This window comes from Leucoraja erinacea, chromosome 1 (assembly GCF_028641065.1).
Source record: "Leucoraja erinacea ecotype New England chromosome 1, Leri_hhj_1, whole genome shotgun sequence".
Taxonomy (NCBI): domain Eukaryota; kingdom Metazoa; phylum Chordata; class Chondrichthyes; order Rajiformes; family Rajidae; genus Leucoraja; species Leucoraja erinaceus.
Window position 1 is genome coordinate 104,141,205 of NC_073377.1, and position 18,013 is coordinate 104,159,217.

Sequence of the window (18,013 nt, forward strand, 5' to 3'; positions counted from 1 at the left end):
AAATTGCCCATAGTGTATTAGGAGTGAATGAAAAAGTAGGATAACATACTGTGAATGGGTGGTCAATGGTCGGCATGGAGTCAATGGGTTGAAAGGCCTGTTTCCATGCTGTATCAATAGGTGCAGGAGTAGGCCATATGGCCCTTCATGCCAGCACCACAATAAAGCTAACAATACTCTTACAGGTGTTATTATTAAGAATATTTCAATTCTTTGACAATTGTAGGAAAACCATACAAAACTATTTGGGTCTGTACTAATCTTATAGTACTCCAAAAGGATACACCTTCAAACACTTTGATCCAAACACCATTCAATTCACCTGCACTTATTAACAGCAAAATCAGTGCAGAATTGATAATGCTTCTTGATCTAAATGACAAAAATTGAAGAAATGGCAACACTCATTTTCGTTCTACATCACGTTTCTATTTGATATCTCTGTCCTTGAGCATTACAATCAGTTCAACAATTTCTACATCCATTTACACCATCTTTGGTTGATCTTTATTTGCCCCATTATCATCCCCTTTTCACCAGCACCATTTTAAAATTAATTTATGGGTTGGGATGCCATTGGCAATAATTATTTCCAGCCCATCCCTAACTGCTTGATGGAGTTGATGGTGGCATGCCACCTTGAACTGCTGCAAGAACCACCTCGCACAGATATTGCATTTTGGAACTATAAAAGGAAAATATCACCTTTACACTGTAAATTGGATTGAAATTGCCAAAGCAAATGAAGATAGATGTAGTTGATTTGCTGCTTGTCATATTGATATACTGCAAGGCAGCACAAATAAAAAGTAGGATGCTGCGATACAAAGCAAATTAAAATTTACTATTTAATCCTTATTCCAATTAATGGCTTTGATTTGTCCTTTGCATTCCTTTCATTCATTTTTTTCTTTGTACCTGATCATATCTCCAGTTTCCCTCTCCCCTGACTCTCAGTCTGAAGAAGGGTCTTGACCCAATACATCACCTATTCCTTCTCTCCAGAGATGGTGCTTGACCCACTGAGTTACTACTGCATTTTGTGTCTATGTTCGGTCTTAATTCCAACAGATCCTGCCGGGCATTTGCAGGGTTTGCTGCGTTAATCCCTACAAATCACATTGGCGCTATACAGTATCTGGTAAGATCACACTGAATGTTCTGCACTGCTCCAGATATGAGCTCATGAAATCATCAAGACCGGAAGGCACTACTGAAGGTAATATAAATTATCTCTGAGCTCCTCAATAGAGCAGCACAAATAGGTCGGAAATCATAATGTAATAGATAGCTACCTCCCCTTCGTGGTTCTTTATTGGCATGGAGAGAATACTCTGTGTCTTATACCCTGTGAACTGGTCGACTTCGGCATTGAACCTGGAGTCCTGTGGAATTATAGAAGACTTTGTAAGACATCATCAATGATTGCATACAGAAACAATAGTAAATAATAAATGACAGATTGCCTATTATTTACCAAACCAAAACAATAATTGTCATGCAATATTAATTAAACTAGATTATAGACTTTTTACCCTTGTATTTATTAATCTTTAGTCTGTAACTTGACTCAAGTATACAGCAGCCCTTGCTTAAAAAGGATATTTAACCCTGGAGATATTTTTTTTCATTACTTATTCCTGGATATTATGTTTGTATTTAAAAGGAGAATCCTATTATAAATAATCATCTGCAATGCAGCAGTGCATGGATGCTCACAAATGGAATTTGGTGCTGGAGATTTATTTCCCATTGTTTACTGGGACTCTCTTCTCGATATTTCTAGGGTGCTGGTGCTGGCAACTTACTATATTTATAAGAAGAAGGTTTGAAATTAAAAAGGCAGTTACAGATGTAGACAATAATCAGTTATTTTCTTACTTAAATTTAAACCTGCATTTATTGAAGTTATTGATTTTCAGAAGGCCTTTGATAAGGTGCCGGGAGCAAGGCTGCTAAAGAAGACGGAAACCCAAGGTATTAGAGAGAAGATACCAGCTTGGATAGAAGGTTGGCTCAATGGCAGAAGGCAAAGAGTTGGAATAAAGATGGCTTTTTCTGGTTGGCTGCCAGAACTAGTGGAGTTCTGCTGGTGCTGTGGTCGCTACTCTTCACGTTGTATATCAATGATTTGGATGCGGAAATTGAAGGCTTTTAGCCAAGTTTGCAGCTGATACAAAGATAGCGGGAAAGGCTGGTAGTGTTGTGAAAGCAGGGACTCTGCAGAAGGACTTGGACAGGTTGGGAGAGTGAGCAAACAGGTGACCGATGGAATATAATGCAGCAAAGTGTGGAGTCATGCATTTTGGTAGTAGGAATAGGAGCGTAAATTATTTTCTCAATGGGGAGAGGATTCAGAAATCAGGGGTGCAAAGGGACTTGGGAGTGTTGGTGAAGGAAGGCAACTGCAAACTTAGAATTTATTTTGAGAGGACTATTATTTTGAAAGAATATAAAAAACAGGTTTATAACGGTGAGGTTTTATAAGGCACTGGTTAGACTGCGTTTGGAGTATTGTGAGCAGTTTTGAGCCTCGTATCTGAAGAAGGATGTGCTGGCGTTGGAGAGGTTCCAGAGGAGGTTTACAGGACTGATCCTGGGGATGATTGGGTTAACACATGATGAGCGTTTGACGACATTTGTTTCTCTTTGGTGTGTTTACCATTTTGTAATTGTTGATGAATCAGTCTTCCTGAAAACTAAAATGAAAACTAAATATTATGATTTTCTTATTTAAATCCTGAGTATGTTTTGAATCACCAAGGTCTGTTTAACATTTCTGTGCAGTTTTCCAGTTCCATTTTATTGTACTGACATCATGTATTTTATCCACGGCAAAAAAAAGTCCTTGATTGTGCAAATAAATCCATGTAAAAATGTGTAAGACTGCTCTGTCGAGCTTAACATAAGAAGGAAAAGCACCATCAATGATTTATGGAGTAATCAAGTGTATTTCTGCATCAGGTGTAAATAAAGACCTCTACAAACCTTATATGCATCTTTAATATTCAGTGGTTCCCCAGTAGCTGCCACGTATCCTACAATCCCTTTGTTCCATTCTAACCGAATGCAGTTGTTTGAAGCCTCTTCAGGAGTGGATCCCTCTGCAACATCAAAGAGTGTACTGACAAGAAACCTTTCATTTGAGCTGTCCTCGTGCACCAGGAAAAGCGAATACCTGTCAGCCTCAATCACTTCGTTAATGTGGAGAAAGATTTTGTGGCAGAGTGCTGCAACATCTAAATGGCTGGAGATGTCTTTGACAAGCTCTAAAAGTCTGGAGCACTGATCATTGACTGGTGTGGCCTCACAGCCAGATTTATGAACTTTTAACGGCATATGATCCTTCTTGTCGGAATCAAAGACAAATGTTAACGCCCCTTCAGAATCCTTAACAAGAATGGGTCTGAGAGGTCTGTCGAATTCGGAAGCTGAGATTTTTCTGGTAGGAGTCCCTGGGGTTAGAAGCTCCGGCCAGGCCTTGTGATGCACGGAGTTTAAATCCCTCACCGTTTCACTTGAAGTGTGCACTCTTTCAGCAAACCATGCGTTGACCATTTCCCTGTGAAATATAAGCACACGATCACATGAAAATTAATTTGCTGACATAATCTCTGAAGAAGGGGGTCAAAATAAGGGTCCTGACACAAAATGTCACCTGTCCATTCCCTCCCCAGATGTTGCCTGACCCACTAAGTTCTTCAGAAGTTTGTGTTTTGCTGAAGATTCCAGCATCTGCAGCTCCTTGTGTTCCAATCCGCCATGCTCACTTCACTTACCAACATTCCGTTTGCAGGGCTGCCAACATTGGGTGAGAGTTGAGAGTGAGAAATTGCGAGAGAGCGCAGCGATGGAGGGGAGGGCGGTGTGGGAGGGGGGTGTCCCCCCCCTACACACGGTAGTGAGCTTTTGTATTTTTCAGCTTGAAATTGTGCAATTCAAGATCAAGATTCAAGATTCAATTTAATTATCATTTGGACCCCTTGAGGTCCAAACGAAATGCCGTTTCTGCAGCCATACATTACAAACAAATAGACCCAAGACACAACATAATTTACATAAACATCCATCACATTGCTGTGATGGAAGGCCAAACAAACTTATCTCTCCACTGCACTCTTCCTCCCCCCCCGATGTCAAAGTCAAAGTCAAAGCCCCCGGCTGGCGATGGCGATTGTCCCGTGGCCATTAAAGCCACGCCGGGTGGTGCGAGGTTGCACACCGGGTCTTGGTGTTAGAGCCCCCGGCGTCGCTCGCAGTCCCGTGGCCATTCCAAGCCGCGCGAGGCGGTGATGTCAGGCCCCGCTCCTGGAGCTCTTTGACCCCGCAACTCGGGCGGGAGAAGTCGCCGTTGCGAGAGTCCTGAAAAGCGGTCTCCCTCCAGGGACCCGCGGGCTCCCGGTGCCGCCGTCCGCCAGACCCGCAGTTGCAGCCTCCGAATCTCCGGAGGTCGGGCCGCAGCAGCAGCAGCGCTCCACCACCGCTCCACCTGCTCTCTGGACTCGGCCAGCTCCACGACGGTGAGGTGAATCGTCAGCACCAGAGTCCCCGGTCTTCTCCTGTTGGAGGCGGCTCCTCGTTGCAGCCCCAACGACAACGGAGACCTGACAAAGAAAAGGTCGGGTCTCCCGTGCAAGGAGAGATTTAAAAGTTACCCCCTCCCTCACACCCCACCCCCAGACACCCACACACACACCCCCCAACAAAAAATAACAAAAACTACATAGAAACATAGACAAAAAATAATAAAAACGCAGACGGGCTGCAGAGGCCGCTGCTGACGAGAGTCGCGCCGCCTACCGCTTTGGTGCATACTGTAGCGAGTCTTTTAACTTACATTTGAATGCAACATTTATGCTTTAAATTGCATTAGGTATGAATAAGGTTATGCTAAATTACATTCCTAATTGCATTCCACAGTAGATCAACAGGTGCAGCACATGAGGAACAGTGAGATAGGTACAGGTTTAGGGGAATATGGGCCAAATGCAGGCAGGTGGAACTAGTGTAGATGGGACATATTGGCTGGTGTGGGCCTGTTGGGCTGAAGGGCCTGTTTCCGCTGTAAAACTATGACTCTATGACAGATGCTTGTTTACAAGAAAGCGAGTAACTCAGTGGGTCAGGCAGTATCTCTGGAAAACATGGATAGGTGATATTTTAGGTGTGGACCCTTCTTCAGACTGATGAAGGGTCCTGACCTGCGACATGACATATCCATGTTCTCCAGGGATGCTGCCTGACCCACTGAGTTACTCCAGAGCTTTGTGTGCTTTAAGATAAGACTTTTGGTCAGATCAGAGTGAAAAGAACAACGAGAGAGGCTGGGTGTTGAAGATGGGAGAGAAATACCCCGTACACTAGCACTATTCTACACACTGGGGACAATGTACAATTTTTACCGAAGCCAATTAACCTACAAACCTGCACGTCTTTGGAATGTGGGAGAAAAACCACATGGTCACGAGGAGAACGTACATACTCCGTACAGACAGCATCCATAGTCAGGATGGAACCCAGGTCTCTAGCGCTGTAAGGCAGCAACTCTGCCGCTGCACCACCGTGGCGCCCCGAAATTTATTTTTCTTTCTTCTTTTCAGGAGAGAGGAAGAGTAAAGGGTCTGTCCCACTTTTACGACCTGATTCACGACCTCTGCCGAGTTTGCCCTTGACTCATACTCACAGCATGGTCGTCACGAGGTCGTAGGAGGTCGTAGGTAGGTCGTAGCAGGCCGTGATGCTAGTCATAGATACTCGTGGCATCAAGTAGGTTGGGGCGTTTTTTCTAGCCGGATGAAAAATGTCCACGAGTAAGAAAGGTCGTAAATTAGGTCGTGAAAGTGGGACAGGCCCTTATTTCTCTGTGTTCTATGTTCTATCAGGACAACAGCAACACTAAATGCAACACATGTAGCCTCTGATGCTGCTTAAGCCTGGCATTAATGTAACAATTACTGAAGTTACATCGTTTAAGGCAGCTTTTATAACACCAAATAAGTTCTGCTGCTGCTTCACTTCTTCTGGGAATTAATAAACAGAAAGATTAATTCCATCTGATCCACATCCTCGCAGAGAAAATACTGGCGACACTTTGGCTCAATATTTACTCATGGTATGTGACATCCTCCAGCACTGTAAGAAGTAAATCTTGAAAAATGTAACCACTGGACTAATGACCAAGTTTCTTTTGATGCACTGGAGCTGATCGCTGAATGTGTCAAGGTTAATGTCCCTCTCAATCTGAGCAAACTTCCACTGAATTCCGCCAGAAGTTTGCATAAGTTATGGCTACAAATATAGACAAGTCAAAATGTAGAAACAAGGAACTGATTAATACACAAAAGGACACAGATTCTGGAGCGACTCAGCCCAGTTGAGCCCAGACCACGTTATGAATTACATTTCCACTGCACGCAAAAATTAGCATGGTCCTTATGTATTGCCACAAGTAATGTGACAAGTGATATCAGGAATATATTTGCATCTTACTTTTCTTGTGAAATGGAAGCAAAACCATTTAAGTTGCAAGCTGTAAAGCAGCATCTCATCATATTCCTGTGGAAGGTCAAACTTATGCGATGGGCTTAAGCCAATCAAATTGCTCGTTCTTTATGGGAAACCCGCCGACCGAAAGCTATTTTCATTGGTGAGTGTGGAGGAGATCTGGAAGCTCTGGGCGAATTGAATTGTTCGTGACTTTCTTTATTTTTTTTTTTTTTTTTTGAGTGTGAGAAATTCTGTGATCAGTGTGAGAACGTGAGAATTGTACGAAATGCATGAGTCTCACGCTCAATGAGTGAGAGGTGGCGGCCCTGCGTTTGAACCTCTTTGCAACCTCCCCACTGCACATACGATTCCATAGAGTCATACAGCACTCAAACAAGACCTTCAGCCCAACTCAAACACGCTTCAAGTAATCAACCATCTCGACAGTGTATCTATCATTGTGCTTTGTTCAGAACTAAATTGCTATTTATTTCCCAAACTGCTGACACCTCAAAGATTGATGTAAAAAAACTTGACATAAAGATTGGTGCATATTAGCAGAACATTTTTTCAGGTGAAATGCTGATCTCTAGCCAATGATTCTGCAGAGAACCACTGGTAACAACAATGCGCACAAATCTGCCTTCTGCACCCGAGCATTGCAACACAAAAGCTGCTGGACACAGAGCTGTGACCAGAGTCAGAGCACAAAAACCCTAAGCTGCGGGCCCAGATGGCTGGTTATGTAACATGATCATTTGTATGAATGGGGTCGCTGACCTTGGTTAAAAGGATAAGTGCAGGTAAGTGGATTGTTACTGTTCTTTACATGACTCAACCCTACAGGGAGGGATCACTCGACTGAAGATCCATCTTTGCCTGGTTGAGCGTTTGTGGCTGCAATGTGCACTGCTCTGTTTGTCTTCGGGGCTGCCAAATCTCTGACTCGGTTGAGCCAGCTGGACTGCTGGAAAACTCTGCACTGCACATCGACGGCGGGGGAGGTGGCCGTGTGACCTTATGGCATTTGCCGATGATAAACAATGCTCCATCTTCCCGTGGGACCGGCAGGGGAACCCTTAATGTTTATCAGCTGTGTTTATTTTGTGGATGGATAGCGGCCTCACTTCTCCACACACAAACCTCCAACAACACAAGTAAGGGCACGGCTTGGAAATGTCACCAAACTTCCCTGCAGCAATCAGCAAGCAGGAAAGGTATACAATTTTGCAGCCTGCCCAGTCCTCATTTTAAAAATACATTCCCTCTACTTAGCCCATGAGGGCCTACCTCCACCACCCACCCCTTGAATCCTAGACCCAACCAGAGATCCTGTTCCTTCCCGGGGTCTCTCTCACTCAGAGTCCACTCGCCACTCAACCATACAGGGAGCGTGGGTCACTGAAAAGGAAATCACCCATGGATTTAGATCCCGGGTAGCAATGAGAGACAGTTGTATTTCAAGTCCCATGGTAGCATCTGAGAACATGATCTAATCCAAATGTTGGTGAAGTATTGAAGAATTACTTTGTGTCATTGTTAAATCTAAACAATTAATCTCCCGTGAGGGGGGAGAACAAAATGAGGAGCAGGCGTGCTTTGTTACTTTGTCAGCGCCGTAGGTGGCTCCTATTTGTTTACATTCTGTTTGCGAGTGAAGAATGTCACGGTGCTTAGTCACATGTGACAATAAATAATTCCATTCCATTCCATCTATAGCAACGCCTCTGCGAATGGGATGTGAAATAAATAATTGGTACAGGAATTGGATAGCAATGGAGAAGAAGCTATTCTTAAGTCTGGACTTCCAATTATTCAGTCTCTCATATCTTCTCTCAGGAGATAGAAGAGGGAAAAGAAAATAGTTTCGGTGACAGGCATTCTTGACAATACTTCTACCAGTCCTGATGCAATACACCATGAAGGTAGACTGGATGGAAGTAAGTGACAAGCCTATGATGGACTCCTATGATGGACTACAAGCCTATGATGGGCTTTCAGAAAGCATTTGATAAGGTCCCACATAGCAGATTAGTGGGCAAAATTAGGGCACTTGGTATAGGGGGTAGAGTGCTGACATGGAAGTGGTTGGCAGACAGGAAACAAGGAGTAGGGATTAAGGGGTCCCTTTCAGAATGGCAGGCAGTCACTAGTGGGGTATCGCAAGGCTCGGAGATGAGGAAACACTTTTTCTCACATAGAGTGGTGAGTCTGTGGAATTCTCTGCCTCAGAGGGTGGTGGAGGCAGGTTCTCTAGATGCTTTCAAGAGAGAGCTAGATAGGGCTCTTAAAAATAGCGGAGTCAGGGGATATGGGGAGAAGGCAGGAACGGGGTACTGATTGGGGATGATCAGCCAAGATCACATTGAATGGCGGTGCTGGCTCGAAGGGTCAAATGACCTACTCCTGCACCTATTGTCTATTGACTGGGCAGTGCTCACCACTCTCTGCAGGTTCAGACCATCAAGCACAGAACAGTTACTATATCAGGCTGAGATGCACCTCGTCAAAATACTTGACGCAACAGTAGTTCCAGAGAATCCTCATGGATGTACTCAATCATCCCAGACACCAAACAAATAGTAAATATGCTGATGCGCTGTCTTCATCATCGCATCAGTAAGAAGGGATCAGATCAAGTTGCTGGTGATATGAATGTCTAGGAGCTTGGTCAACCATCTTTACAGTGTCTCTGTTGTTGATGACAGTGAACGTTCACCCCTTCACTTCCTTGTATTAACAACCGAGTCTTTCATCTTGCTGATGTCAGGGGCTAGATTATTGACCTGACAACATGACACCAGGTTCTTGATCTCTTTGTTGTTGTTGTCTCATCATTGTTGTAGATCCACCAGGTTAAATCTTTATCATCGACAAACGTAATGATTGAGTTGGCATTGTGCTTGGTGTTGTCGAGTCACGGGATGTACAGGAAGACGAGCAAGGGACTGAGCACACAACCCTGAGGGGTACCAGTGTCCAGGTGGATGAAATATCTGCTAGTCAAGAATTTGAGAAGCCAGTTGGGGATGGAGGCCTCAAGACCAATGTCTAGAAGTTTAGGGATGAGCTTGCTCGGTTCTATGGTGTTCAGTAAAAATAATCATTTTTGCCATATGCTCTCAAATGTGTTAACCATATGTGATATACATAATGTATAAAGGCATGTTGCCCAATATTGTCATTTTAATTTATTTTGCTGACAACATATTTTTTTAAATAATTTTCCGGAAGCAGTGGTAACAAAATATAACTACTAATATTTTCTATGTGCATAACTGAAAGAATTATCAAATAAAAATGTTTATGTGACTCAACATTACCAGTCTTCAGTAAATCTTGTGCAGATTGGAACTCAGGAAAAAATATATAAGGGTTAATTTTGAAATCGAGAAAGTTCCCCAGTGTAAGTGTGTGAATGTACAAGTATTTTGGTCACTATAACAAGGCATTTTGCAAATAACAAGGAAGTCACAGAATGAAAAAAAGTATTTTACTTCTGCTTGGTCAAGGTGTAAATTGATCAGTCTAAGCTTCCCCCCAGTCTAGTTTCAGTCAAAAACCACTGAATCAAGCACTTCCCTCCCGTACCACCCCCTCCCCAGGCACTTTCCGTTTCAACCGCAAGAAATGCAACACCTGTTCCTTTACCTCCCCCTCGACTCCATTCAAGGACCAAAGCAGTCGTTCCAGGTGCGACAGAGGTTCACCTGTATCTCCTCCAACCTCATCTACTGCATCCGCTGCTCTAGATGTCAACTGATCTACATCGGTGAGACTAAGTTGAGGTTGGGCGATCGTTTCGCTGAACACCTCCACTCGGTCCGCAAGAACCTACCTGACCTCCCGGTGGCTCAGAATTTCAACTCCCCCTCCCATTCCCAATCCGACCTCTCTGTCCTGGGTCTCCTCCATTGCCAGAGTGAGCAACACCGGAAATTGGAGGAACAGCACCTCATATTCCGCTTGGGGAGCCTGCATCCGGTAGGCATGAACATTGAATTCTCCCAATTTTGTTAGCCCTTGATGTCTCCTCCCCTTCTTTAGCCCTCGAGCTGTCTCCTCTCATCCCCCAGCCCTCGGGCTCCTCCTCCTCCCTTTTTCCTTCCTTCTTCCCGCCACCCCCTATCAGTCTGAAGAAGGGTTTCGGCCCGAAACGTTACCTATCTCCTTCGCTCCATAGATGCTGCTGCACTCGCTGAGTTTCTCCAGCATTTTTGTGTACCTTGCGCAACTAATCTTTATTTTGACAAAACACAATTACAGTTCAACTACTATACCTAACCACCGCGGGTTTGATCCTCGTATCTGCCTGATCAAGCCCTCTAGGCCTCCCTCAAACAGAGACACACTAGAAGGTCGGGCAGTCCTAAGCGCTCTCCCAGAAGATCGACGTTGGACCTCGTGGCAGCGGACTTTTACAGGTCCCCGGACTTTGAGGGGCCGAACCACACGAGGGCGGTCCCTTTACAATCCAATTACAGATATCGATTAACCCCATACATAACAGACATTTCCCTAACCCAATAATACAGTGGCTAATGCATTGTATAAGAAAGAAAGCTCTCGAAGGAAGCTAACAAGTACAAACATTGAAACATGTGCCTTGAGATTCAAACAGTTTCTCCAAGGCTCAACAGTTCGACCAGTTATCGATTAACAGGATGGCCGTCATGCAACATTATGAATACTGTTTACAATGCTTTTGCAGCGTTCCAATAGAAATTATGCATTTAAGGTTCATCTGCAAAACTGCTATACATATTATCAATTTAAGAGAAACAGGGAGTACACCTGGACCCCGTGCCATCCTGCATATCAGTGTGAGCCTAGACTGGCTGGCGCCAATCAAAGCCTTTAAAATTCAGCTGACAAGGGTTAAGCGATTCTGACAAGTGCAGGGATCCTCCATTTTTATGGTGTCTTTGATTTAGCCAATATTAACAAAGGGAGGCAGCATTCAAGAATTGTCTGGTTGTAGCAATGAAACACTGCAAATGCAGCCTACACTGTTATATGGGATCTGCAAATGATAGACAATAGACAGTAGACAATAGGTGCAGGAGTAGGTCATTCGGGCCTTCGAGCCAGCACCGCCATTCAATGTGATCATGGCTGATCATCCCCAATCAGTACCCCTTTACTGCCTTCTCCCCATATTCCCTGACTAAGCTATTTTTAAGAGCCCTGTCTAGCTCTCTTGAAAGCATCCAGAGAACCTGCCTAAACCGCCCTCTGAGGCAGAGAATTCCACAGACTCACCACTCTCTGTGAGAAAAAGTATTTCCTCGTCTCCATTCTAAATGGCTTACTCCTTATTCTTAAACTATGGCCCCTGGTTCTGGGCTCCCCCAACATCGAAAACATGTTTCCTGCCTCTAGCGTGTCCAAACCCTTAACAATCTTATGTTTCAATGAGATCACCTCTCATCCTTCTAAACTTCAGAGAGTACAAGCCCAGCTGCTCCATTCTCTCAGCATATGACAGTCCCGCCATCCTGGGAATTAACCTTGTAAACCTACGCTGCACTCCCTCAATAGCAAGAATGTCCTTCCTCAAATTAGGGGACCAAAACTGCACACAATACTCCAGGTGTGGTCTCACTAGGGCACTGTACAACTGCAGAAGGACCTCTTTGCTCCTATATTCGATTCCTCTTGTTATAAAGGCCAACATGCCATTCGCTTTCTTCACTGCCTGCTGTACCTGCATGCTTACTTTCATAGACTGATGTACAAGGACCCCTAGATCCCGTTGTACTTCCCCTTTTCCCAACAGATAGTAATCTGCCTTCCTGTTTTTGCTACCTCACCTTTATCCGCATTAAACTTCACCTGCCATGCATCTGCCCACTCCCCCAACCTGTCCAAGTCACCAGATGCATTCTCATAGCATCCTCTTCACAGTTCACACTGCCACCCAGCTTTGTGTCATCTGCAAATTTGCTAATGTTATTTTGAATCCCTTCATCCAAATCATTGTTGTATATTGTAAATAGCTGCGGTCCCAGCACCGAGCCTTGCGGTACCCCACTAGTCACTGCCTGCCATTCCGAAAGGGACCTGTTAATCCCTACTCTTTGTTTCCTGTTTGCCAACCACTTTTCTGTCCATGTCAGCACTCTACCCCCAATACCATGTGCCCTAATTTTGCCCGATAATTGCATATGTGGGACCTTAACAAATGCTTTCTGAAAGTCCAGGCACACTACATCCACTGGCTCTCCCTTGTCCATTTTCCTAGTTACATCTTCAAAAAATTCCAGAAGATTAGTCAAGCATAATTTCCCCTTCGTAAATCCATGCTGACTCGGACCGATCCTGTTACTGCTATCCAAATGTTTGGCTATTTCATCTTTTATAATTGACTCCAGCATCTTTCCCACCACCGATGTCAGGCTAACTGGTCTATAATTCCCTGTTTTCTCTCCCCCACTTTGCTTAAAAAGTGGGATAACATTACCTACCCTCCAATCCACAGGAACTGATCCTGGGTCTATAGAACATTGGAGAATTATCACCAATGCATCCACGATTTCTATAGCCACTTCCTTAAGTACCCTGGGATGCAGACCATCAGGCCCTGGGGATTTATCAGCCTTCAGTCCCATCAGCCTATCCAACACCATTTCCTGCCTGTGGATTTCCTTAAGTTCCTCCATCACCCCAGATCCTCTGGCCACTTCTATATCAGGGAGATTGTTTGTGTCCTCCTTAGTGAAGACAGATCTAAAGTACCTGTTCAACTCATCTGCCATTTCCTTGTTCCCCATAATAAATTCATCTTTTTCAGTCTTCAAGGGTCCAACTTTGGTCTTAACTATTTTTGTCCTCTTCACATACCTAAAGAAGCTTTTACTATCCTGCTTTATATTCTTGGCTAGCTTACCTTCGTACCTCATCTTTTCTCCCCATATTGTCTTTTTGGTTATCTTCTGTTGTTCTTTAAACATTACCCAATCCCCTTGCTTCCCGCTCATCTTTATTATGTTGTACTTCTTTGCTTTAATTTTTATACTGTCCCTGACGTCCCTTGTCAGCCATGGTCGCCCCTTTCTCCCCTTGGAATCTTTCTTCCTCCTAGGAATGAACTGATCCTGCACCTTCTGCATTATTCCTAGAAACACCTGCCATTTTTGTTCTACTGTCATCCCTGCTAGCGTATCTTTCCAGTCAATTTTGGCCAGCTCCTCCCTCATGGCCCCATAGTCCCATTTATTCAAATTGTAGCACTAACACCTCCGATTCTCCCTCTCCAATTGTAGATTAAACCTGACCATGTTATGGTCACTACCTCCTAATGGCTCATTAACCTCAAGGTTCTTTATCAAATCCGGTTCATTACATAACACTAAATCCAGAAATGCCTTCTCCCTGGTAGGCTCCAATACAAGCTGTTCTATGAATCCATCACACTCTACAAAGTCCCTTTCTTGGGGTCCAGTACCAACCTGATTTTCCAAGTCTACCTGCATGTTGAAATATCCCATAACAACCACAGCATTACGTTTGCCAATTTTAACTCCTGATTCAACTTGCGCCCTATGTCCAGGCTATTGTTTGGGGGCCTGTAGATTAGTCCCATTAGGGTATTTTGACCCTTACAATTCCTTAGTTCTATCCATACTGACTCCACATCTCCTGTTTCAATGTCACCCCTTGCAAGGGACTGAATTTCATTCCTCACCAACAGGGCAACCCCACCCCCTCTGTCTTTTCGATATGAGGTATACCCTTGAATATTCAGTTCCCAGCCCTGGCCCTCTTGCAGCCATCTCAGTAATTTTACTTCGGAGTCACGTGAGTGACTACGTGAAGAAGGCCGTCCACGCATTGCGCTGCGGCCGCAGTAGTAGGCACGGAGCCCTCCAAGCGGTGAGTGAAAGAAAACCTGAAGGTAAGTATTTTACTTTCACTTTCAGGCTGCTTTTCTCCGTGGAGACTGCGTGCAGAGAACAGGCAAGTCTTAATATATGGAGAATGGTGGGAGGAATAAAGGAAAGCGCACCGCAGTAAGCACTCAAGAAGACAAAATGTCTGAGAGTAGCGGGCGCCCGACTAAAGAGTCGACGGTAGAGAAACCAACTACTTCTAAAACGGGAGAAAAAAGTCCCGTTGAAACACCCACAGGGAGCAAGGCCAAAAAGAAAACTAACAGGCCTGTAGACTCGGACGAGTCGGAACCAGAAGTCATGTCAGACAGAGTTTATCGACTGGAATTCCTCATGGGTAAAATGATTTATAAAGGCAAACTCCAGAAGGAGTATAAAAAACGCGGGCCTAGAGGAGAGCCAGCATATGGAACACACAGGAGAGGTCCTGGGAAACGTTGGCCCAGATTTGAGCCAGCGACCGAAAGGCCTGATGATGATGATGATGATGAATATGTATGTTGGCCTAGCAATGAGCCAGCAACAGAAATGTCTGAAAGATAATTCAGACGTTGGTCTACAGGAGACCCAGAATATGGAGCAGCACCCAAAAGTGGGCTGCCAGAATACGGCTCTATGGAAGAGTTTGAGATACCCAAAAGAGGGTCAAAGAAGCGTAGGTCTATCAGAGAGCCAGTGCATGAAATACCTGATGAAGAAATGCCAGGTGAAACTCATTATGAGGAGGAATATCCACAATATTCTGACAATGAATCATATGAAGACCAGAGTCCCACACAAAAACGTAATGCACCAGGGCTGGCCCAAAAATTCTATAGTCCCAGACACAAGGGACAACCTCTACCAGAGGATATAGCAGAAAGTATAAATCACCTGCTTTCCCATCATTTGGAAGAACCAACGATGGATGAGATTGTGAACAAATATGAAATCCCGCAGAATTGCGCTCTGCTAGTAGTCCCAGCTGTCAACAGTGAAGTGTGGAGTTATATGGGCACTGCAGTACGCGCTCAAGAAATGAGGTTACAGCGGGTACTAAGATTAATGGGGTCAAGCATTACGGCATTTGCCAGAGACCCAGAAGAAGGAAATGTGACAACGTCACAACAGGATGTTATGGGGATGATGTGTAATGCACATTTTGAAATAAACTGTATTCGTAAAACTGCGATAAGATCTAACATACATCCTAAGTTTGCAGGGCTCTGTAAACCATCAAATATACAATTGCCATACTTACTCTTTGGAGAAGAGCTTGCCAAAAAACTGAAAGTTCTAAACGAAGAATCAAAAACGATCAGTATGATGAAACCACCGATGTTTGGCAGAACAGTACGAAGGCAATATCCATACCGAAGGGTGGCTAGAACTGGTGAAGGAACAAGTCGCTCGTACCCGCATACAAGATATTGGCGCATGACCCCAGGACGTGGAGGACATGGTATTCCCACAAGGGGCAAGGTACAAAAAGTGACACCAGCAAACCCTGAGGTAGGTGGTTCTGGTTCTAATAGAAACATATCAGATGTGTCCTATTCACAGATGGGGGAAGGTTACAATTCTTCCTAAAAGAATGGCATCTGATGCTTATATACTATGCAATATAATGGGGTTCAGAATTGAATTCTACCAAAATGAAAATCCCCCTACTCAACATATTCCAAGACAAATACATTATTTCTCTAAAGAAGAGATTAGAATCATTCAAGTAGAAATTGACATATTGAGTAAAAAAGGGGTAATTGAGAAAACAATTTATCAAAACCACCAGTTCATATCTTGTATTTTTTCTAGACCAAAAAAGGATGGTGGCTGTAGAATCATTTTAGACGTTACAAGTCTCAACCCTTTTGTACAGTATAAACATTTCAAAATGGAGACATTTACTAATGCTTTGCAATTAATTTCAACAGAATGCTATATGGCAAGCATAGATCTCCAAGATGCATATTACTCTGTGGCCATGCATGTTAAAGATCGTAGATATTTGAAATTTGTCTGGTCTGGATGAATCAATTGTGGCAATTCAAAGCATTGCCTATGGTTTAACCTCAGCCCCTAGATTGTTTACAAAACTGCTAAAACCAATCTTAGCATTGTTAAGAGCTCAAGGCCATTTGATAATGGCTTATTTGGATGACATTTTAATTGTGGGAGACACTGAAGCCATAACGACAGCATCAGTTTTAAAAGTCAAACTAACATTTCAAAATTTGGGCTTCGTTATCCATCCAGATGAATCTAGATTAACACCCAACAAAATAATTGATTACTTGGGTTTCACTATTAATTCAGAGCACATGATAGTGACCTTACCCAAGGACAAAAAGCTGCAGCTAATTGAAGGTTGTAACGTACTAATTTCAGACAAACAACCATCAATTAGTCAAGTGGCAAGCCTACTTGGCAAACTAATTGCTTCTTTTCCAGCTGTTCAGTTTGGCCCACTGCATTACCAAGAACTTCAGCGAGCAAAGGTCTTAGCATTGAAAATATGTTTCTATGTTTCTATGAAAAGACATTCTAGGCATTTTGATAGACCCATGCAACTACCAAACACAGCAATTGATGATATAAAATGGTGGATTAAAAATGTTGATTGTTCTTACAGAAAAATTCTGGTTGAATCACCAGCTATCATCCTACAAACCGAAGCAAGTGCACTACGTTGGGGAGCTGCTGATACCATCTCAAGCTGTGGAGGTAGATGGAATGCAGAGGAAGAACCTTTGCTCGAGACACATGGAATTAATTATCTTGAATTACTAAGTGTATTTCATGGGCTTAAAGCCCTTTGCTGCAAGATACAACATTTGCATGTACAGGTTCAGATTGACAACACTACGGCAGTAGCATATGTCAATCATATGGGTGGAATCAAGTCAGAAGCATGTGGCAGATTAGCAAACATGGTTTGGCACTGTTGCATTATGAGAGACATTTGGCTTTCTGCAATTTACTTACCAGGTAAATTCAATATAGTTGCAGACACAAGGTCACAGAGATTTAATGACAATACAGAATGGATGTTAAATCGTGACATTTTCCATAAGATTGTGAAAAAAATGTTTTTATATGCATTTCCTCCCTGTTGTCTTATCAGTAGATTTCTACAAGATAATGCTTCAGGATTGTTGGTGGTTCCAGATTGGCCCACACAACCATGGTATCCACTAGTGTTAAAAATGATGACAGAACCTATAAGTGCAATGCATATCTCAAGACAAGAAAACCTACTCGTGCACCCTGTAACTGGTGATTTTCATCCTTTACATGATCATATTGATTTATTGATTTGCAGATTCTAAAAAGGCCATATGTCAGATGAAGACTATCAGATCGCACTATGGATGTAATTACAGGATCCTGGAGGGATAGTACCCAGAAGCAATACATTTCTTACATTAAGAAATGGGAGCAGTTTTGTGCAACACAAAATATTTCTTACCATACTGCAGACACTTCAGATGTTGTAGAATTCTTGTCAACATTACATTTTGATGCTAATTTAAGTAATAGTGTAATCAATACTGCAAAGAGTGCCTTCTCTGCATATTTATCGAGAACATCTGAACAACAGGTTCTAGGATCACACCCCTTGATTTGTAGATACATGAAGATACATGCTAAATCTC

General features: G+C 43.4%; 1 protein-coding gene across 2 annotated transcripts in view; it reads right to left on the bottom strand.

The window, feature by feature from the left end:
- The window catches only part of pde5ab (phosphodiesterase 5A, cGMP-specific, b), a 125,006-nt gene that overhangs the window by 82,190 nt on the left and 24,803 nt on the right, over window positions 1-18,013 (bottom strand). For both annotated transcript variants that reach the window (XM_055640523.1, XM_055640516.1), the window contains exons 2-3: window positions 2,989-3,562; window positions 1,296-1,385 (exon numbers count right to left, since the gene is read on the bottom strand). In XM_055640523.1, the coding sequence (XP_055496498.1) occupies window positions 1,296-1,385; window positions 2,989-3,562 (664 nt within the window). The remainder of the gene's footprint in view (window positions 1-1,295; window positions 1,386-2,988; window positions 3,563-18,013) is intronic.